This window comes from Natator depressus, chromosome 4, assembly GCF_965152275.1.
Source record: "Natator depressus isolate rNatDep1 chromosome 4, rNatDep2.hap1, whole genome shotgun sequence".
Lineage (NCBI taxonomy): Eukaryota > Metazoa > Chordata > Testudines > Cheloniidae > Natator > Natator depressus.
The window spans coordinates 33,456,806-33,479,916 of record NC_134237.1 but is presented as its reverse complement, the minus strand read 5'-3'; the positions used below and the strand labels follow the sequence as shown (position 1 = coordinate 33,479,916).

The following is a 23,111-nucleotide window of genomic DNA, read 5'->3' as shown; positions in this document are numbered from 1 at the left end:
CATTGGCCGGGAACTGCCACCAATGGGAGCTGTGGGGGTGGTACCTGCAGGCATGGGCAGCATGCAGAGACCCCCTGACACCCCACCAGGGGCTGCAGGGACATGCCGGCCACTTCTGGGAGTGGTGCGGGGCCAGGGCAGGCACGGAGCCTGCCTTAGCCCCACTGTGCTGCCAACCAGGAGCCGACCGAGGCACCCCTCACCCCGTCCTGCACCCCAAACCCCTGCCCCAGCCCTGAGCCCCCTCCAGCAGCCAAACTCCCTCCCAGAGCCCACATCCCCTCCTGTACCCCAACCAGCTAGTCCAAGCTCAGCCTGGAGCCACCTCCCACCGAACCTCTCAGCCCCAGCCCAGAGCCTGCACCCCCTCTCGCACCGCAACCCATGCATCAGCCAGTGAAAGTAAGTGAGGGTGGGGGAGAGCAAGTGACAGAGGGAGGGGGGAATGGAGTGAGTGGGGCGGGGCCTCGGAGAAGGGGCGGGGCAGGAGTGTTTGGGTTTGTGTGATTAGACAGTTGGCAACCTTACCCAAAACCAGCTGCCTGTGTGCAACCTCCCAGTTAGCCACTCCATGCAGCTGCCAGCATGCAACCCTCCAGTGAAACCCCCTGCTCAGTTGCCACCTTGCAACCCTCCCAGGGAAGCCCCTGCCACCTGTGCCCAGCTGCCTACATGCACATCCACTTCCCCCTCACTGCCTCCTCTCACCTCTGCCATGGAGTTACTCTTCACTGGGGCAGTGTTATAGCTCTGGCCCTGGCCGATGCAGCACAGAGGTGCCCAGCTCCCTCTTCTGCGCAGCCTCCATGCTGCTCCCTCAGCTGCCCCCAGGAGGTAATGCTGGGGCATGTGCGCGCCAAGCCAAGCAGCCACAGGAGCCAGGTGCTATGGAGTCTGCTGCCTTGTTGTTACTGCCCATGTGCTGTGACAACAGCAATGTCTATACCCTGTTAGCTGTTTCTGACAGCAAGGAAGACCACTGGGGAACTGGGGCGAGAAGCTGCCCTCTCATTTATCTGAACTCCCAATTATCCAAATAAAATCTGCGTCCCCCATGGTATTCAGATAAACTTGAGCATACTGCATTATCTTAGAGAACAGTGGAGATAAGTCTCATTATAAGGAGAAAACTGTCTGTTATACAAGGCTTAACAAAGCAGCATTCGACTACCCCTCTTCCAAATTCACCAAGCTTAGAGCACTGGGATGAGGCAGTACTCACTGGCCCTAATCTGGCAAGCTGCTCCATGTGGGCTGACTCCTGGGTCCAGAAGGACCACCAGGCAGAATCAGGACCACATTCTGTAAGGCTAACACGCTTGCCACATTTGCAGAAGGTTGGTTTAATGCTACTAGGAGAATTGGGTGCAATGCTTGTTAAAAGAGCCTCTACATATTGTATGGGTTTTGATATGTATCAGTGGTAAAGATGCCTTGATTTTCTATGATCCCTCAATAAAAGCACCCGATATATTTCCAGGAAATGATTCTGAAGTTTAAAGTGAGAAATCAATTGATTACACAAATGTTTTTGTTCTAGACAGCGTCTTTTTCACAAACAGAAGTTGGTCCAATATAAGAGACCCACGGTATCTCTTTGTAGTCATGCTTAAAACTATGTGGGAAATCCAGCCATTTTGGCATATGGACTACATTAAACTAAGAGACAGAACTGAAGGGTCAAATTTAACCGGTGGGCTTGTGTTTAGCACCCTACTCGAGACAGAACACCACACCAACTGTGTTGCTGGACATTCAACGGAATAATAGCAGCACAGCATGTCATCTGGATCATTGGCAGCAAACAGGTTAAGGTACAAGGAAGCACAATCCATTTGTCCTCACACCACTTCAAAATCCTCTCATTTTTAATGCCTTACCTTACTTTCAACTGGGTCATAGTCCAGTGCTAAGACTATGCCCATCTGCCAGTCGAGTAAACTTGTGTAATCTGTTCCATCAAAACTGATGCGGCGGATGTCCTGGCCATTTGCAAATAACAAAAATGGCCTGGGGCCTGTTAATGAAATTTTGCATGCATGTTAATTCTTCTAGGCCCAAAGTAATCTGTAGATAAGATGCTTTATGTGTGAAAAAGCAATTAGAGTGCACATTTCTCCTCTCTGTCTCTCCTCGCTCTTTTGTTTCCATCATCTTAATCAAAGTTTAACATCAACAAGATCTCATCAATGAAGAAGGAAAAAGTTAATTGTCTATCACTGAAAGAAATTGCCTCTTTTCCTTTTATTGCTAAATTTTAAACTGGCACTTAACTCTTCTGCACAGGTGACTGCATAGATATGCTGGACATGCACAGGGCAAATCATGAAGTCCTTACTTAATTATTACTCAGTCCTTTCCTCAGGCAAAGTCCTATAAAAGTCAATAGAAGTTTTGTCTCAGGAAAGGCTGAAAGTCTGGGCCCAGGTATACACAAGCTGAATCAGGATGTCTTTTATTTAACAAAGAAACAGAAAGGGAAGTGTTAAAATACAGAACATAGACTGAAAGCCACACTCCCTCCTTCCCCCACAGCCCATGCTGTGGGAACCGCTAAGGGCACGTCAACACAGCAACCAAAATTAGGCATACTCGTGCTAGCTTTAACCTAGCTAGCACATGGATTTCAGAGCAGATTGTACAAGTCTGCCCAGAACCCTGGGTACATATTTGCTTTGCTAGCACACATGGGTGTCTGTGCCATTGCATCTTCATTGCTCTTTTTAGCCACGCTAACTAAATTAAAGGTAGCACGGGTACGCCTACCTGAGCTGCAATCGGACCTCCGATTGCAGCATCGACATACCCTAAATTAGCATTTTACAATGCAAAGGAAGGGAGCTTGGTAGTGCTTTAGTTTATTGAACTAGCCTTTCACCCTTGGGTCCTTGACTTAAATCTCACTTACTTCACCAATGAAGTTAGTCTGACAGTCTCAATTAATCCCCCCAACATACATTAATTATTGCTGCTGTCGTCATTTGCATTCCAGTGTTGCCCAGAGGCTACAAGAGAGATTAGGGCACCACTGTGTGAGGCACTGTACGTTATAAGAGAGACTTTCTGCTCCAAAGAATTTATAATCTAAATAGAAATAGTGCATGTCAAAGGATGAAAGGAAGGGTGGGGAAACTGAAGCACCGAGCTTTAGGTCCTGATCCCGCAAGCATGTACATGCTTTCCACTTCACAGGAGAGTAAAAGTAAACATATGTTAAGTGTTTGCAGGATCAGAGCCCTGTCATCTGCCCAAGGGCACACAGTCTGTGGCAGAGGCAGAAATTGAACCCACATCTCTTCAGTGCCAGTCCAGCAACTCAGCCGCAAGAAAATCCTTCCTCGTATAAAGTGTCCATCACAACACCACCATACAATCCAGTTCACTTGACAGTGAAGGACCATAAGGAGCTTTGCACTGTAATAGCAAAGACTGCAGATTGGTATTGACATGCACGGAGTAAAACTGCACAGTGCAGATGTGCACACTGTCATATGCCTGGTGTTTGACAATGCAACTTATTCGTTTTTAAATTTATAAAATGCAACCTCTCTGGGCATATGTATAATACATAACATAACATCTAACACTGACAAAAATCTAAAAGTAAAGATTCACTCCAAAAACCAATCTACTATCTGCCCACCACCACTATCCTCACCCCAAATAGATGGGCCTTGCACTGGGACGTACATGTCAACAAACTTGGGCTTTTTTGGATCAGTGGTGAAAATAACTTATGCAATAGAGGGCCCTCAGCTGGCCATGCCTTGCCCAGCCCTCACATATAAAAACCTAGACCCCAATCCTGCATTGTGTAGCACATCAGCAGACTGCTGCACACACGGCTCCCCATTTACTTCTGGGACACAACAATCCCCTCCCCCATGCTACACAATGCAGGATGGGGCCCCTCAAACGACTGAAGTTGACTAAAAGAAACAATCTGTTGCAAGGGAGACTGAACTATGTAGTTATGTACGTTGTGATATATTTCACCATGTTTTATTTTCCCAAACCACCAATATTCCTCAAATTCATTCCAATGAATTAAAAAATGTTAAAGAGTGATCCAAAATACCCAATCCCCTTTAAAAGTTGTTATAACTTTCTTGTTATATGGCCAGGAATATCCAGGAACACTTCAATACTGACCTATAGCAGTGCAGTGTCTTTTATCCCCCTGCAGCTTATATCCAGGAAAACAACCACACTCCCAGGAAGATGGACTTAAAGAGGTACAAATCTGGCTACATCCACCATTATCCAGAGATGTACAACCTTAAACAGAGCATTTTTTAAGAATTAAACTGTAGTTATAATATAAAACACTATAAAATCACAAGTATCAGCAACAGAACAACCCACACAATTGTGATTTCAACTATGAGATAGATTTTATTGTTGCCAAAGATTTTCAGCATGATTGTTAAAGGCCAAAGGTTACCAACATGGGTGAACATGATCAGCTCCTTCTGTTACATCTCCTCTTGAAGATTTACAACAGGGGCAGTAGGACATATGAACAGAGTTTGCAGGTGTTGATTATTTAAGTCAGCTTATTTTACTCAACAGAACTCTAGTCAAATCTACAGAAAGTAACGACTTCCATCAGACACTGAATATCTGTGCTTCGTCCCATGGTACAGCAAATTAAAACCATTCTCTCACCAGAAGGTGAAATGGGTTAGGGTAATTAAGCAATGAAACCCATTGATCTTCTAACTTGACAGGCCAGAGCACCATGTTTCGTTGTTTCATTTTCTAAGCTTAAGCCACCTTGTTGGGAGAATGAAGCGTGCAAATGATTTACTAGATTTAAAAAAAATTAAATCACTGCACACCCTACCCTACCAAAAGCCCTACCCACACCAAAAGAGACCATTCCTCCACACGAGCTAGCGTGATAAAAATACCTGGGTGGATGTTGCAGCACATGCCAGCCACCTGAGGACAGACCGAGGGGGGTTGGTTGGTCTTGTACTTGAGCAGCTAGACCAAGCCACTACCTGTGCCACAAATGTCTAAGCAGGGGTGGGCAAACTTTTTGGCCTGAGGGCTACATTGGGGTTGCAAAACTGTGTGGAGGGTCGGGTAGGAAAGGCTGTGCCTCCCCAAACAGCCTGGCCCCACTCCCTATCCACCCCCACCCACTTCCCACCCCCTGACTGCCCCCCTAAGACCCATCTAACCCCCCTGCTCCCTATCCCATGATGGCCCCCTCCCTGGACCACCCGCCCCTATCCAACCCCCTCTGCCCCTGACTGCCCCGACCCCTATCCACTCCCCCGCCCCTTGACAGGCCCCCTGGGACTCCCACGCCTATCCAACCCCCCCTGTTCCCTGTCCCCTGACTGCCCCCCCCCAGAACCACGACCCATCCAACTGCCCCCCTGACAGGCCCCTCGGGATTCCCACACCTATCCAACCGCCCCCTGCTCCCTGTCCCCTGACTGCCCCCTGGCACCCCCCAGCCCTGGCCCTCTTACCATGCCACTCAGAGCAGTATGTCTGGCAGCTGCGCCACCTGGCCGGAGCCTGCTGCGCTGCCCTGCAGGGGCGCACAGCCCCACCGCCCAGAGCACTGCGGGAGAGGGGGACTGCAGTGGTGGGCAGGGGGCGAGCCTCCCTGGCTGGGAGCTCAAGGGCCGGGCAGGAGGGACCCACGGGCCGGATGTGGCCCGCAAGCTGTAGTTTGCCCACCTCTGGTCCAAAGGCACACACCCAGCTGCAGTGCAGACATACCCATTGGCTACATAAACTGACTCAACTGAGCCACACTGCCTAAAACTATCCCCACCCCCTTGACCCTTCTTAGATCATGGCTCCTATAACACTCCAAAATATGGAGGAGCTGTAAAGGGGCCCCCAATGGCCCTGGGGGAATTCCTGTGACACCAAAACTTCACAGGGCCGGCAAAGTAGCCCTACACAGTTTTTCAGCTGCCTTGCACAGTCATCCACAGCTGCACAAAGCTAGTGTGAAACACCATCATTCAGCTTTGGTGCTCAGCACCAGCAATAAACACAGACTTTAGCACCCATTAAAGCAAGAAAAATGTTAATAATCCTACCTGAGCATGTTTTGCCATCTACTCTGAGCACTGATCCCTCAGGACAGAAGCAAACAGGCCCTCTAGACGTTTCAAGACAACCATGGCTGCATTCAGTATGATTATTTTCACAGGAAATGAGCTCTATAGTAATTTGAAAAGGAAAAGGATTCAGAACACATACTAACTTGACAAAGGTTAATCAGCATTTTTAAACAGGCACAACAAAGATTCATGTGTGGACACAGCCAGGATAAGATTTCTATTTGCTTTTCAAAATCTCTATTAAGTATAATGGAGGAGAAAGTTGAAATAGTTGCTGTGCTCTGAAGCTGTTAATATGTACCCTGTAATTTTAAACTTTCCAAAATTTTACTGTGGTGTCAGCAAAGCAGCAGCAATTAAAGACACACTCACCTGTTGCACGTGAAACTGACCCAATAACTGAACAGGGGCAGGGGCTCTGAAACTGTGAGGAAGGCTCATCGGAAGAGAAGGATGGTCTTGTGGGTAAGGCACTGAACTGAAAATTAGGAGATCTGGGTGCAATTCCCAGCTCTGCCCTGTATTCCCTGTGTGACCACGAGTAGTTAATCTACTCAGTGCCTCAGTTTTCCATCTGTAAAGTGCTTTATACTGGGACAACACTCTTTGTTTTGTCATTAGACCATAATTCAGAAAGGCACTTAAGCACTGAAGTCAATGGGAACTACTTATGTTCTTCGCGTGAGGCATGTGCTTAAGTACCTTTATGAATCAGGACCTTAGATCATAAGGTTTTCCCGACAGGGACCATCTCTTACTTCTGTACACACAGTGCCTATCTCAACGGAGCCCTGATCTCAGCTAGGGCCCCTAAGGGTATGTCTAAACGGCAGTTAAACACCTATGGCTGGCTTGGGTTAGCTGGCTCAGGCTGCGGGGCTGTAAAATTGCTATGTAGACATTTGGGCAAGGAGGGAGGGTCCCAGAACCCGGGCTCCAGCCCCAGCCCAGACATCTACACAGCCTGAGTCCTGCAAACCCAAGTCAGCTGACCCAGGCCAGCCACGGCAGTGCCACAGGTCTTTTATTCCAGTGTAGAAGTTCCCTAAGGGTAGGTCTACACTGCAATATAAGCTCAGGCTTAGCAGGACTCAAGTAGTGGACCCTGGGTTACAGAAACCAGGGCTTGAGCATCTACACTGATTGTCAACCCTACATTAAGAATTTTCTAACTTGGGTTCAAACCTGGGGCTCTGGCATCCACACTGCAGCATGCAGAACTGAGTCAAACCAACCATATCCCAGACTCCCTAGTGCCCTCCTGAAATGTGGCTGCTCTCGCCCTTTGACCATGGTGTACTGTGAGAAAACAAGACTGTCCACCCTGTACATTACAGGAAATTTGAACAGCCAACCCACACATCCTGCCGAGCCGCCTTTTTAGTCTGTACGCTCCAGCTAGTAGAGCCAGCAACACAGAGGAGGTGCCATTTGAAGAACGTCTCTTACTTGCACTTTAGGCAGAGCTTCTGTGAGTTTCAGGTGGACATTTTGGCAGCGCTTTCTGACCCACCAAAGACACCTGACAGAGCTAACGATGGAGCAGGAGGAAGAAGACACAGACATGGCAGACTCGAACTGGCTGATGCTGCTCATGACACTTGGCATAGCTGCTGAAGCCCCCTACGTAGGCTGGGTTTCATTAGGCAGGACCACATCATCATGCACACCTGGGATGACCAGCAGTGCATCCAGAACTTTTGGATGAAGAAAGCTACATTCTAGAGCTCTGCGAGCAGCTTGCCCTGATCCTCCAGTGTAAAGACACATGAGGGTAGCCAATGCCCGTCCAAAAGTAGGTTGCTATAACTGGAAGCTGGCTACCCCAGAATGCTATACATCCGTTGCCAACCAGTTTGGTGTTGGAAAGTCAATGGTGGGTAAAGTTGTGGCAAAGGTTTCTGAGGCAATCAGGCATCTGGTTTATCCCAAGATGGCAGGCATAAAAGATATTCCTGAAGTAATTGCTGGCTTTGAGAGAATGGGGTTTTCAAACTGCATTGGGGCCATTAATGCAACTCATATGCCCATAGTTTGCACTCCTCAAGGAGTACACAAACCACAAAGGGTACTACTACATTGTTATGCAGGCCCTTGTGGACACAGAGGTGAATTTATGAATGTCAACAGGGGGCTGCACTGGGAAAGTTCATAATGCCATGGTTTTCTGCCCATTGGGAGTCTGCATTCATGGACAGGCTGGTACACTATTCCCACCAAATGACATTGTCATAAACAGAATTACTGTCCCCACTGTTATTCTAGGGGACCCTGCATGCCCTCTTTTGTCTTGGCTTATGAAACTGTACCTGACTCCAGAGGCCCTGGCAAAAGATGCATTGATTACACTCTGAGCAGTTGCAGAATGCATTTGGTAGTGTGAAATCCTGCTGGAGATCTCTACATACTCTTGGATTCCAGTGTCATCAATGCTGTGAGCATTACTATGGCTTGCTGTGCTCTTCACAATCTTTGTGAAGCCAGAGGTGAACCTTTATTATTTTAAATACAAAGTGTATGAAGTGATGCAGTGACAGCAATAAACTTTCTTGACAAAATAAAGAGATTTATTTATAAATATGCATTCGAAAAGTACAACATTCACCCATTGCTAGGCAGGCCAGCTGCCCTTATCTCACCACTACCAACAGAACCTTAGCAAAATCAAGAAGTGCATGGACAAGGGCAAACAGTGAAACCATATACAAGACAGAAACCCCCTACCACTACATGTCCCTTGGGCCCCCATTCTCCTTTCCCTTCTTTCCCTATTTGCCAGGCACCTGGCACCGGGGGAGAGGTGGGGCACCCCCTGCCCTGCTCAGCCACTCATGGAGCCCAATTGCCTGGGTCACCCAGCCATGGAGTTTTTCAAGCTTTTTCTGGACTGCATCTCTTGGTACCACACAGGAGACTCACGCTGTGGTGTGGGTCATGCAAGCAGAAACCACTACTCTTGTTGCTTTTAGCGGTATTAACCGCTCAAACCGTTCTTTCTCCCTTAGCCACCATTCCTGTTCCAGGAACTGCACCGAAACCCTGTCCTCAAGCTGTGCAGCTAGCCTGAGCCTTTCCTCTCACCATGCCTTTCCTCTAGCCACAAGTTCCTCTGTCTGATACTGGACCTGCTTGTTGGCCCTGTCCAGAATTCCAATCAGAAGTTCAGCATGGAAACACTTCCTCTTGGAATGGCTCATGAAGATACACTGGCTCAGACTTCTGTTGCGGTGTGGGTGAGCTGCAGAGGTACTGCAGCCAGTAGATGTTGAGGGAGCTGGAACAGGACAAGACACGAGGTTATTGTCTCAAATAGCTCAATGCAGGAGCACAGAAAAAATCCTTCTGGAATTTCAAAGACATAAAATGTTACTTTCCACACTAAACTTCAATATTTTGTGAGAGGGATACTTCAGATCACAGAAGGCCTCTGGACACAGCCTGGTTAATCACAGTGAAGTAAGTGCATAGACCATGGTAAGTTAAAAATGCAAAATTGTTTTTCGCTTTCTTAAACCTTGCAGAACTATTTGGGTTGGGTGCGGGTGGGTGCCGCTCAGTGGCCACGCTGCAAAAGCTTCTTCTATCATTTCAGGCCTTCCAACATTTTGGAGGACATAACAGTTCTTGTGGCTGATTCGTAAAGGGAGATGTTATCCCGAACTGCTGGTGGGAAACCTGCAGTGTGTGCAACTGAAATATTCGCACATATAGTGACTGAACAACATATCTATGAGTGAAGTGGGCTGGTCAGCTACTGAGGTGGCCCTGGAAAATATTCTCTTCTCCAAAATGCTACTACGTATCTGGAGTTCCTGCTTCAGGAAAAGTTTGCAACTATCAGCGCCTGGGATTGGGTCAGAGTTCATGAGGGAAATCAACAGGATGCTGCATTAGCTTCCACAAGGCTTAGCCTGTTATGGCTGCATGGAAACACCCAGAACTGCACAGCCATCTTCCTTACCCCTCTGCCTCCTGCTACGTTTCTGTACAAAATTTCAATGCCCAGTCAAATTTGGCACCTATGGATTTTGTCACCTATGTTGCATGGACTGCCTTTGGCTGAAAATGGACTAGAATCTCTGTTTCCAGGTGGCTTGTTACGTCGTTCAGTGGTTACAGAACGGCATACTTACAGACATGGCGATGTACGATTATTATTTTTAAGGAACAGGAATGCCCTAGCAAAAATCTGTGCCGTCTCAAATAAATATTCACTTTCAAGGTGTTTTTACTGTTTTGCATTTTCTGGTCACCATTTTGAATGCCACGCAGTGGAGGAAGAGGGAGCCAAGCCGCTGGTGGCAGACAATCGGCCATTAGCAGATATATGTGCTGGGGCTTCTAATAACTTTTGCATTGGTTCATCGAATGGAAATCCCTCCCATTACAGTATCAACAAACATTAAAACGGAGCCGGAAACTTACCACACTCAGGGCAGTTTCTGTTCCTTCTGTGTCTGCTGTAGGCTTCACAGCAGGCTGCTCCCCAGGGATGGCATCAAACAGCTCCTCAGAGTATGGCCCCTAAATGTGCTGCTGCTGCTCCTGCATCAAAGCCTCCTCTGGGACCGGTTTCAGCAACAGAGTCACTTCACTGTCCGCACTCAGCACCTGCTGCTGACTCCCATCCCAACGGTCCCCTTGCTGGATTCTGGGGCCAGCAGAGCATTGTCCTGGCTGACCATCACGTACCACAGTTGGGTCTCTGCTTGGCACACTGTCCAGCACCTGATCAAACGCTTCATAAAATGGACATGATGTCAGCGAGTCGCCTAAGGTGTGGTTCTTGTTCCTGGTTTTCCTGTCAGCTCCATCCTAAACCACTTCATCTGCTCCCTTCGCTCGTCACCACTCCATTAAATTTGCAATACTGCCAGCTTCTTTGCTATTTGCTGGCATGTGTGGTTATTCCTGGTACTTTTACTCAAGTCCACAGTTTTGCTGGCCTCACACCAAAGATTTACCAACATCCGACTATGTTCCTGTGATCATGAAGTAGACATGCAACAGACCTCTTCTGCTCAGTCTCTATTGCAAATACAGAAGGCTGTCGGATGGTGTACTTGCCCCTGAGTGTTCAGACGACAATAGAAGGGTTAAACGCTGACTCACCGAGCTGCTGCACTACACCAAGGGGGGCTGCGCTTCCATTTCCCTGGAGTCAACTGGAGATTCTTGAGATAAAAGGTTAAAGGCAGCTGGGCCATGGATCGTAGACACGGATGCAAGGCTAGTCACCCGCTGTCCTGAGTCTCTGTCATTGTTACAATGTCCTCGCTGCTATTTTTAGCTCAGCAGCTCAAGCGAAGCTAGCACAAGTCTGTCTACCCCTGCTGGGAGGCGCTCTCTCACCTGCAGTGTAGGTATATCCTAAGTGCTACAGTAATGCAAACAATAAATAATAATAGTAACTAAAGGGAGAAGTACGTGGTGGGAAAAACCTAGAGCTACCCATGCATGCCCTTCCCCCATTCAGCCATCATAAGAAACTGATCACATGGGATACAATCACCTGTGCCCAACATTTGATCCAAAGAAGAGTGGGGGGGGAATAAAAAAAAATTAAGTTCCTTGCCAATATGCCATGAAGGAAAATTTCTTCCTTGCAGTATATTGTTGATTAATTCAACCATGCGCATATGAATAAAAATCACCAGGTTAGCAGCTAATCCCACTAATATCCAATTAATATGGTGTGGTCCTGGTTACTTACGGTGCTGTCTGTCTCTTTAAATCACAACCACTGTGATAATTCCTCCAGACATAGCCTGTATTTAACCATTAGGGATTGGAAATGCAGTGTTCTGACTCTGGAACACATTCTCTCAGTCCACCAGAGTCTTAACTATTGATCTTCCAGGCACACAGGAAAGGTGAGATACCATGTAACTATTCCTCTTGGCAAGGGATTGTAAATTGTCATACTGTCTATTGTGGGCAGAAGACTTGTTATGAGTCTTTCAATTCTTTTGGTAAATTCAGGAAGAGGTTCATAATATGCATATATTTATAAATAAATACAAAGAACTATTCCTTTTTTCTTGAATATCGTTAAGGTAAATTACTTCCTGTGGGAGAAAATAGGCTTTCCAGAAAACACAGAACTGACAGGACTTTCTATCACAACCTTTGACAGCGCCAGCTACTGTACATCTTTAGGTTTCCTTCATTAATTCTCTTTTCCTTTCAAGTAATTAGACAAGAACAGCTCTAGATGTCCTCCTTCCAGCCAACATTTGTTTCTTTACACTGTCTTAGTACCGCATGGCAACATCTGTTGGGAGGGACTGAAACTGGAACAAAAGCAGGTTTCCCACAGATGCTTCTGTGCCTGCTGGCTTGAATGGTACATAGCTGCTGTAAATATTCCTTATCCAAGGCAACTGTGCTCTGCAATGCATTTTTCTGACCTCTTAAGTACCTTGAAAGAGGTCTAGAAACTGACCTTACATTAATACCCTAATAGGAATTTATGGCTTTAGAATGAAGAGACTTATATAATAAGCAGGGAATCATTAAAGTTTCAGGCTACTGTGTGGGCTTCCACTATTCCATCTCGCTGCTTAGTTGAGAGAATGTGCTGGTGTTGTGATTATGTGCGCACTATATGGGGTGGGAGTCCTTTTGTATTATAGAAGTTATAGCAATAATCTAGGGGTTAAATTAATCCATGCTTGGTCCGTTGCCTGTCTCAGAAGCAGATTATCTTCGTCTTACCTTATATCACTGTTCAGCACTTAAATACTAAGCTGATAGGCGCCTTGGATTGACAGAGTGATGAGCAGCGTTGAAAACGTTTCCAGTCCCAAGTAGTTGCATGTAAAATAGTACCACAAATAAATCACCCCTAGAGAGGGATAGATTGCAATAGGGCCTCCTCTCTAAGCCTTTGCATTCCATGCAAGGGCCTGTCACAACCACAGTCCCTGAGCTCAGTAGAGCACAGCAACTTCTCCTCCCTCTGTGTGCCTCTGGGTGCACACTTCCTCCAAATGGAGGTGCAGAGAAACAGAGCAAAAGCTCCCAAGCAGGCCAGATGCACCAAGAGAAGCAGACTGTACCATCCTACAGAACCATAGTGCAGCCTCCCCCATCCCACCGGGCACCAAAATGGGCTTATGCCTTTTGGAGCATGCTACTCCTGGGAGAGAGCAGTGCCTCATCCCCTATGCCTAAATGTCACAACTAAGCCCAGGACAGTTTGGGGATGAGTGCCAGACTAGCTGTCTATAGTAACATGCTGTGAGGGTGAGATTTCATAAGATGCACAACACACCCAAATTGCTAACTTGCGAAAAATAGCAGTGGCATGTACAGTGGTGAAATGAAACCCCTTTAAAATACACCTGGGAAACAGAGGTAGCACTGAATTTTCACAGGACAACTCCGCCCCACAGACCTATTATTTTAAACAAATTTTCTTCTTTCTCCCATGGGTAAGTGTAGCATGTAAAAGAAAAGGCATTTTCCAACCACAGTCTGAAAACAAACACAGCACCGGTAGCATCAAGGGGACGTAATACACATGCATGCTTATCCTAATCAAGCATGAAGGGAAAGCCAGTTAAAGAGCCCAGTTGTACTGGTAACCACACAGACTTTCCAAGCCCATGTTTCCAACCAGCTTTCCAAGACACACCTAAGGATCATTGTATCTGTATAAATCTTGAGTGGAGGGTTACAGAATTTTAGGGCTTCAACAAAGGAACATACTAGACTGCACCACAGGCAAGACTGCCCCATGTCCCCTCCTGGTCAAACACAGTGATGCAGTCACTCTTTGCCTCAGTCTACTCCTCTGATGTAGGTTCCCTCAGCCTTCCCCTCACAGGGCAGAACTGGTGAGGTGGCTGGGTCCTCCAGCCAAGTCACAAAACAAATGTAACCCCTTCTGAGATAACAAAAGTCCAGACAAACAAAAGATTCCACCACCCCTCCTGAGCTACCTTTAAATCTTCCCTGCTCCATCAGAGAGCAGATTCCCAGGCTGCTTTTCCTAGAATCACCCTCACAGCTGTCTGGAATTCCCTGCTTCTAGCAAACCCCCTTCCATGAAAGCCTAACCTGTTCCCTGGAGTTCCTCCCTGTCAGCCCTAGAAGACCCAGGTGTTCATCAGGCTATCTGCTGACCCTATTTTTCCCTCCTCCTCAGGCTGGAAGGCAGCTAGTTATGGCACAGGTAGGGGTGATTGAACAGGGCTGGCTCAAGGCCTCTAGACCTTTAAAGGGGCAGGCTGTTAAAATCTGTTGTCAGCAAACTTATGCAAAATCACTTTACAAGAGATGCAAAGCATGGTGCACATGTCACACCCTGCATACCCCACCCCACATCAGCTGGGTTGGGAGTTTAATGGGACCAGCAGGAGGAATGCTGCCCGGAGTCCTGACTGGCTCAGTCCTGGGAGAGGAACACTCACCCCTCTCTCTGTAGGCATTTCTCCTGCTGGGCCAAGAGCAGCCAGCAAAGACAGAGAAAATGTGGGTGTACTGGAGAACTCCCTCTTGCTAGTTATTGTGTAAAACTGTGTCCTCTCATCGTGACCCCTCTCATCACCTAGTAGGGATTAAAACACTGTTTACCCTACAATTATGTTAATCATACCTCCATGATGCCTGATGCTTTATCCCACCTCTGTGCACTGTGTGGGGTGGGGAGGTTCACCTTTGTTTCCTGACCAAATTAGCTAGGTACACAAAATTACTTTCGAGTTCCCACATACAGTAGGGATTTAGGTGTTCATATTCCCAAGTCTTACACTCAGCAGCTAGATCTGCCTCACAGAAATGGGTGTAGAGGAACTTAGGCTCGGATCCTCAATGATTCCAATGGAAATTAGGAACCCAATGGGCCTCAGATACTATGGTGAGTATGAGTGTGGTAAAAGAACCTATGTAGAGCAGAACAGAATAGAATCATGGCGAGGAATAAAAACTAAAAGAAATATGTGTGTGGCCAAATGCCATCTTGGCTGGGCAACTCTAAATGAATGAAACTATGACTAAAAAATTAGACCAATCAAACATAAATAAAACACTGTTGAAATTACTTGATTGATCCAGATCAGTTACTAAAATGCTTCTAAAGACCTGGAGTAGCAAAAAGGGAAATTTTAAAACGATATCCCATTAGACCAACTGATTGGGAATATATGAGCTTGTCAAATTCATAACCCTGCAGAGAAACAAATCTAGAAAAGTGTGTCATAAGGAGATTGTTTCACATCACAGCCAGAAGATATGAAGGGTCTAACACAAGGATAATATTACACAGAAAAACAAAAAAAGCAGACTTCCTAACCTTTCGAACTACAAAGGTTATGATCAGAACATCAATTTTTAGAAGATATTCCAAGAAAAAGAAGGTTTCAGAGTAGCAGCCGTGTTAGTCTGTATCCGTAAAAAGAAAAGGAGTACTTGTGGCACCTTAGAGACTAACCAATTTATTAGAGCATAAGGTTTCATGAGCTACAGTGAGCTGTAGCTCACGAAAGTTTATGCTCTAATAAATTGGCTAGTCTCTAAGGTGCCACAAGTACTCCTTTTCTTTTTTCAAGAAAAAGAAATTATCCTACTTTCCATTTTGATATATCAGAGCATATTGGATACTTACTCCAAGAGTACGCATTATATGTATTTCATATAACATAAATACTAGGAACTGTAAGATGTGAATCTGTAGAAATGATTGGCTCAGCTTCACAATGATATACGTCAGAAAATGACAATCTTTCTATCTCTGGGGAATGAAATTGAGGTATGATTTCAATTTTCATGCTTTGGGGATATATTATTTCCATTATTAATCAACCACAGGAATCTATATTATGTTAAACATTATGGTTCATTGTACTATCTGCAAGCTGGTTTAAGCTGGATAAGCACACAACATATGTTTATATGGCTAAGAGTATTTGGCATCTTTCCTACCCACATATGCTATGTTCTAAATACATGTTACTTGTTGTCTTATATTAGGGTTATACCACCTATAGAATACCTCAGTAAATGGAAAATAATACCTCACTAAATAAAACAAAAATCACTCAAAAAGAGATTTCTTGGATATAATCACTTCTGTACATGGCCATGAGAAGTGAGAGGATGTTGTAATTTAACCTAACTGCTAGAAATGTTTGTCATTTTCCCAAAAATCATCTCAAAGTTGCTATCATTTGAAAAACTCTTCAGGAAAAGTTCTCCAAATAAGTCAGGAGTCCAAAGTCCACAAGACTCCTACCTACCCACACAAGTGAAATCTCTGTGTGCATGTTGGTGAGTTTTATATTATTTTATATGATTACCTTAATTATCATTATCTCAAAATGGATACTCTCTCAGGTTATTCTTAAAGATCTCTTTAAGATCAAGCAAGATAAAAAAAATCACTATCTCCTACATTCTTTACCTTATATATTGCATTGTGATATTTATCACCACAATGTTGCAAAAACCCATTGTCAACATTGCAAAACTATATACACAGTGAGGAATGGGAGAACCCCAAAAGTTGAGGTTCATAGCTTGGAACTGGTTCAGGTAAACATCCTAGGATTTGGATGCTTAGTTAACTCCTGTAGGCTCCATGAGGCTCACACTTGATTATCCATATGTAATTTAAAGTTGGTGCTTAATTTGTAATGAAAGAGGTGCCAGGGCTCAAGCAATTCTTTTTACATTCATAAGTGGAACAGCAAGCTCAGAGGTGCCAGGGCTATGAACTGCCAAGCGTAGAGGTGCCGTGGGGCTCAGCCCTGGCACAAATTAAGCACCGTTTATACTTCCTCAAACATGACCTCTAAATTTGGTTCACTGGGTCTAAGCTGATGTGATTACACATTAAAGGGCCGGAAGAGAGAAATGTAGCAACAGTGGAAACACTAGGTTTGTGTAAGTGAGGATTCCAGGAGCAGTCCTTAAATGTTTGTGTATTGCAGCTACTTACCATGACATGTTTTTCTATCAGGCAGCAGAATAAAACCTCGTGGGCATGTACAGTAATACGAGCCAGGGATATTTACACATCCCAGAGTGCAGCCGTGGTTCCAAAAAGCACATTCATTGACATCTGACAAGAGAAACAATTGTATGATAGAGTAGGGTCATTATATATTCAATACATGCAAGGTCATGGATTAATAAAGCAAAGTAACACAAAGTTCAAGAACACGTTTCAGAGTAGCAGCCGTGTTAGTCTGTATTCGCAAAAAGAAAAGGAGTACTTGTGGCACCTTAGAGACTAACCAATTTATGTGAGCATAAGCTTTCGTGCGCTACAGCTCATTTCATCGGAATGCATCCGATGAAGTGAGCTGTAGCTCACGAAAGCTTATGCTCAAATAAATTTGTTAGTCTCTAAGGTGCCACAAGTACTCCTTTTCTTTTTGCAAAGTTCAAGAAGAAATTCTTATTTAGTTGTTCTACTGAAGATAGGATATTTCATTTTGTCAAATATGCTGCTCTTAATCTATGAAAAACAAGCTTGTAGAGTTCAGTCAAACAAGCTAGTTACTATACTGATTTATAATTATGAAGGGTACAAATTTTAAGTGTCTAAGGGCCAATTCTTTTAAAGGTCTTTAGGTGCCTCAGTGACTCAGGGCAAAATTTTCAAAGCATCTTAATGATTTAGGATCCTAAGTTCCACTTTCTAAAGTGATTCAATTTTATTTCAATAGGATTTAGGCACCTAACCTGCTTAGACACTTTTGAAAATCCTACTAGGCACCTATTTGCATCTTTAAGGGCCTAAATACCTTTATTAATTTGACTCCTGAGTGATTAGTGTGCTTTTATAAATTTTATCCTAAAACAAGTTTTACAAATTAAAGAAAAAAGTTCAAAGAAAAATACTGGACTGTTTAATTTGGATTAAAACAAGTGAGGTAAAATTTTGAAAAGTAACAGGTTTAGGATCTTGAGTAACTTTTGAAAATGTGACTGAGGTGCCTACATCACTTAGGCATGTTTTGACCATTTTACCCTTGGAGTTTGATTCATTTGAATTCTTATAAGCATACAAAATTATGCACGCTTATCTGAACATCATTTGACTAATCCAAACTGAGACTGCAACATTTCACAAGAATAGACTTTATTGTGGTATTTTGGTACTTCTGCTTCTAGACTCAATCAGAACCCAGACACAAGAAAATGCAATATGATAAGGGGAAAAAAAGATAGTAAACTGGAATTTACAGAACCTTCAAAAGAAACATAATTCAAGATTTGAGAAAAGGTAAAAGTGTGGGAGAAAACTTATCCAGCTGCCCCATCCATCCCATGTTTTGAATCCATATATTACCTTCACAGTATTGCCTACTTCTACTTAAAACAAATCCATCTGAACACTTGCACCGATGGGTCTTGGAGTCATCCCTGCAGATGCTTCTCTTGCAGTTTTCTTTGTTCAAATGGCAGGATCTGTGTTCTGGAAGAGTAAATGTTTTCTAGGATGGAGATTGATTTATAAAATATAAAATTCAGCTTTACATACAGAACCTGATTTCATAGTCCCTTCTCATGTGGAAGTCCCATTGATTTGAAAGACAGTTTCATACATGGAGCTACTGCACAATCAGATCCATGATATTCAGTGAGAAAGAAGGACACAAGCATCTTTGATCTCCTCCTCCAAATCCTGCCTCAAAACCCATTCACCATGCTTTCCACCAATGATTTCCACCTTGGTGTTGTCTACTCATTAATTAATTATATTACTTATTATTATTATTATTTGCATTGTGGTAGTACCTAGGAGCCCCGTTCTGGATCAAGACCACAATGTGCTAGGCACTGTACAAACACAGAACAAAAAGATGATCCAGGCCCCAAAGAGTTTACAATCTAAAGTTTGCCTTGCCTCAGTCTGTCTTTTAAAACAGCAAAGGAGTACTAGTGGCACCTTAGAGACTAACCAATTTATTTGAGCATAAGCTTTCATGAGCTACAAGTGAGCTGTAGCTCACGAAAGCTCATGCTCAAATAAATTGGTTAGTCTCTAAGATGCCACTAGTACTCCTTTTCTTTTTGGGAATACAGACTAACACGGCTGCTACTCTGAAACCTTTTAAAACAGCAGAACTCTTGTTGTATAAACTGACATTTGTATTTGTTTTAACTTTTATTGCTCCTTTCCTGACAGTCTTCCTTTGTTACTTTCATGTTCTATGTTTGTACAATTTAGACTATAAAAATTCTTTGGGGAAGGGACTGTGAAGACATCCAAGATTACGGTGCTATGTGTATGTTTAGTATTCAATAATCATTATAATAACTAATGTGAAGCTTCTTTAATGAACAGAGAATAAAGCCTACTAAGTGGGATCACCTTAGAAACAGTAACAATACTCCAGATGCCCTTTAAAGACCCCTCAAATTCTTCCAGACAGTCCAGGGAGCCACACTAGTAATGGAACCCATGTGCAGTTTATCTGGATATTGCTTTGTGATATTTAAAGTAGCTGAAGAAGTTGATTGTTTGTGTACTGAGATTGATGTTAATATCTAATAGTGTAGGGTGCCTCTGTCAAAAGTTAAAAATACACTTAATTGAAATAAACCCATCAACTAACCAACCAGCACAAAACAACTCCCAACTATATTTATCCTCATGCTAAACTCCTCTCCTCCAAACAACCCCCAAAGTCCCCACTAAAGCACGCACTGACAGTCAACAAACAGAGGTTATTTTGGACTTTTACTCCAAGGGTCCAGCTAGAGTGCCTCCACCCATCACAGTTGTGGCGGAAAGGCCTGGGAGGAGGGAAGCGGGATCTCCAGTATGTAGGCTCCAAGTCTAGTTAGTGTGTACTGTATTCATCTGCCAATTCTAAGGAAATTCCTTCTCTTTAAAGTTTTGCTTTTTCTAGTGGAAGGCTATTTTAATCCTGCCAGTTAAGAGCAGAGATGCTCTGGGCTCTAACTTGTGCTTCTCTTCAGCCATCTCCACAAACTAGGAAAATAACCTCATCGTCATTTTTGACTTGTAAAATCAAGTCAGCAAGCTACTGTCTAAAAATGAAGCTCCTTGTGCTCCAAAAGGAGAGTGGGGGAAGGCTAAAAGCCATGACTGTGTAGGATCATTTCTGGCCACCTGCCAACACAGGTACTTCCCGGAGGCATCAGGAGAAGGGGCAGAACTGGTTTGGCGGAAGACCCATGGTCGACAGTCAGAGGCTCACAAGATGATTTTTGTTGGTTTGCAAAGTCAGAGGGGTGAGACTCATCTGAGCCAAATGCAAAATGATCCCTCAACCAGAAAAGGATTGTCTGCGTCTGTGATCCACTTTGCTGTCTCCACCTATCTGCACACATACAGAAAAGTGGTCCCTTTACAAAGGGCTTATCACCTTGCCAACAGCGTGTATGATATTGCATTCTGTTTCATATGCTAATTATCATTTTATTGCTCTCTGTTGTTTATAGATGGCTAATAATTAATCATCTACTTTGTTCTGCTGCCTGGACTTCATGAACATTTGCAGTGAATTGTCTTCCTTGTCACGTTCATTGTCACTTTGGAGGATGGGGATTCGTTTACCTTATCTACTGTGCGCTACTTATGATGAGACCGTAAAAGCGGCAAAGAGTCCTGTGGCACCTTATAGGCTAACAGACGTATTGGAGCATGAGCTTTCGTGGGTGAAAACCCACTTTGTCAGATCAGGCAAAGCATAGCTGTACTGTTGTTGCTGCTGCTGAAGATTAGTATGCAACCATCCCCACCCACACACATGCAGCAAACAACCCTCATGTCACCACACAGGTGAGAATGTACAAGAGAGCTCGTTCACATGCCCTATTTCCAATTCACCCTCTAAATTCAACCACATGGAAAATAGCCTAACAATTGTATTTCATACGTTTTATTCTGCCCAGCCATAATATGGAAAGTGCTGGCCAACTGGTAGAAAGGCACATCAAGAATTACTATTTAATCAAATATGAAAAAGGTTCTTGGTTCAGGTTTGGTTGGAAGTGTCAAAATTTGAGCTGCTTGTCTCAAAGAGATTAGCAACACTATACACTGCTTCCAGTGGACTCTTGTAAAAAAATATCATGGAAATATTTCTATTGGTCTCATGAATGAATGAATCATATAGGCCATTTTCTTCACCATGTCTGCTCTAAGGATCAATGGGAGTTACAGATACTCAGAACCACTGAAAATCAAAAGATTTTTATTTAGGTGTCTATATATGGATTTAAGAACCTAAATTTAGATACCCATATTTGAAATGCTTGACTATAAAAGCTAAAATTGGAGCTAAGTTTTGCCTGACACTAGTATCCCTTTAAACAGAACAGTATTTACGGGGAAAAAAGATAATTAAAGGAGAATTCAGTCTTTGAGATGTTAGGACAACGCTGACAGTCTATAAACCGTAAGTAGAAGTGGCAAGTATTCCAGAGGGGTTATACATTTATCAGCAGCTGAATCTGAAGCTATTTAACTCAGATTCTTTATCATGTGGGAAGAACACTTCCACCTTTCACACTTTGCCCCACAGAACAAAGTTGTTGCATCAGAAGGTTGTGGTATTTACATCATGACATTGTGTGAGTACATTGCCTCGAACCCAAAGCCAAATTAATGTCCTGTTAGTTGTGAAACAAACAGTCATGACAAGCTCAAGACTGTCCTGTGAAAGAAAAAGGGGATAGTGGAGGACCTCTCCCAAGCAAGGCATTAATCTAGTGAAAAAAGCCTGCAGCATATAACCCAAATTTGATCTTTGGCAGGAATTGTAGCAGTTAAATATTTCCTGTCAGGTTCTTTTCTACCTGAGGAGAACTTATTTGCCATCTGTGTTATTGTTTTAAATAAGGTTTGATCATTCACATTTAATGCTGTGTTGCAACAAACATTGACTTAGCCTCTACAGGGCGTCCAGTTAGAGCCTACATGCTCTCATCTCCAGGTTGCCCTGTTGTAAGATCCCCTATAAATCTCATTTGTGCTCCGGGCTAATTAACCTTCTCAATCCTGGTTCTTGGGCTGGATAAGCTAAGCGATGCACATGTAAAGTCCAAAAGGTTCATCTGGATTGGGCAAGGTAAGCTTCTTTTTCTCCCCATGTATTATAAGAAGCCATTTGGGAGAGGGAAAAAACGCATTACAAGCACTACTTACTTTCATGCTTCTACCAAATTATCCTTGCAGTAAAGCTACAGACAGCATGGTGCATTTAAAAACATTGACAATTTATCCACTAAGAGAAGCGGGGGAAAAACCCTTTTTCAGTTGAAAAGTGGACACTGAAAAGCAGTATATACTCTTTGGGGGAAAGGGGGGTGAGAATACATTTAAGCTCCGATGAGAAGAGTAAAAGCAAAGTGTCCAGAATCAATAAGCTTTACATTATGTACTTTGCCTCAAGGGAATGCTTATAACCCAGCTGACAGCCCCTGGCATTCATTGTGTCAGCAATTATGAGCTAGCCAGTTTCTTCTCCCCCGACCCCTTCCACATGCAGACACACCCTATTGGTCAATACCAGCTCAGGATTTAGGAGAAATTATGCAGTACCTTCCAAACCTGGGTCAACTAGTTGCATCACGCTAAGCAATATGCAGACGCTTCACCCTCTGACCCACACCTACCCTGGTCCGGTGGCTGTGTGTGTGTTTTTTCAAAGGGAATGATTCAGTCCGCCAGGTTCAAAGTGATATGTTGTACAGAGCAGTGGAAAAATCTCTGAATAAAGGGACAGGCTCCTTCAGGTCATGGCTGTGTGTTTTGTTGTCATGCAAGCACTTGCCATTCGATTTTAATTGCTAGCATCCCTGCTGCAGCAGAATAAATGCTTGAAGTGAAAATTAAATATTTCCACAGGCGATACCTCTTGAAGATCTTGGTTTCTACCACTCCATGGTACTCTCCAAGGGGAGAGTGGGCCCAAATATGGCATCGGATGGAGTGAAGGGAGACGAGGGTCAATGGAAGGACAAGAGATATGGGGTAGTTTCCAAGTTATGTTTCAAGAGGGTTTTTTTTACATTATAATTTTTGTTAAG

At 44.1% G+C, this 23,111-nt stretch overlaps 1 protein-coding gene across 3 annotated transcripts in view; it reads right to left on the bottom strand.

Annotated features, from left to right (window-relative positions):
- Positions 1-23,111, bottom strand: part of EGF (epidermal growth factor) — an 87,505-nt gene that overhangs the window by 37,189 nt on the left and 27,205 nt on the right. For all 3 annotated transcript variants that reach the window (XM_074950742.1, XM_074950741.1, XM_074950743.1), the window contains 5 exons: positions 18,397-18,522; positions 17,038-17,160; positions 6,072-6,194; positions 4,153-4,278; positions 1,881-2,017 (listed from right to left, as the gene is read on the bottom strand). In XM_074950742.1, coding sequence (XP_074806843.1) covers positions 1,881-2,017; positions 4,153-4,278; positions 6,072-6,194; positions 17,038-17,160; positions 18,397-18,522 — 635 coding nt within the window. The remainder of the gene's footprint in view (positions 1-1,880; positions 2,018-4,152; positions 4,279-6,071; positions 6,195-17,037; positions 17,161-18,396; positions 18,523-23,111) is intronic.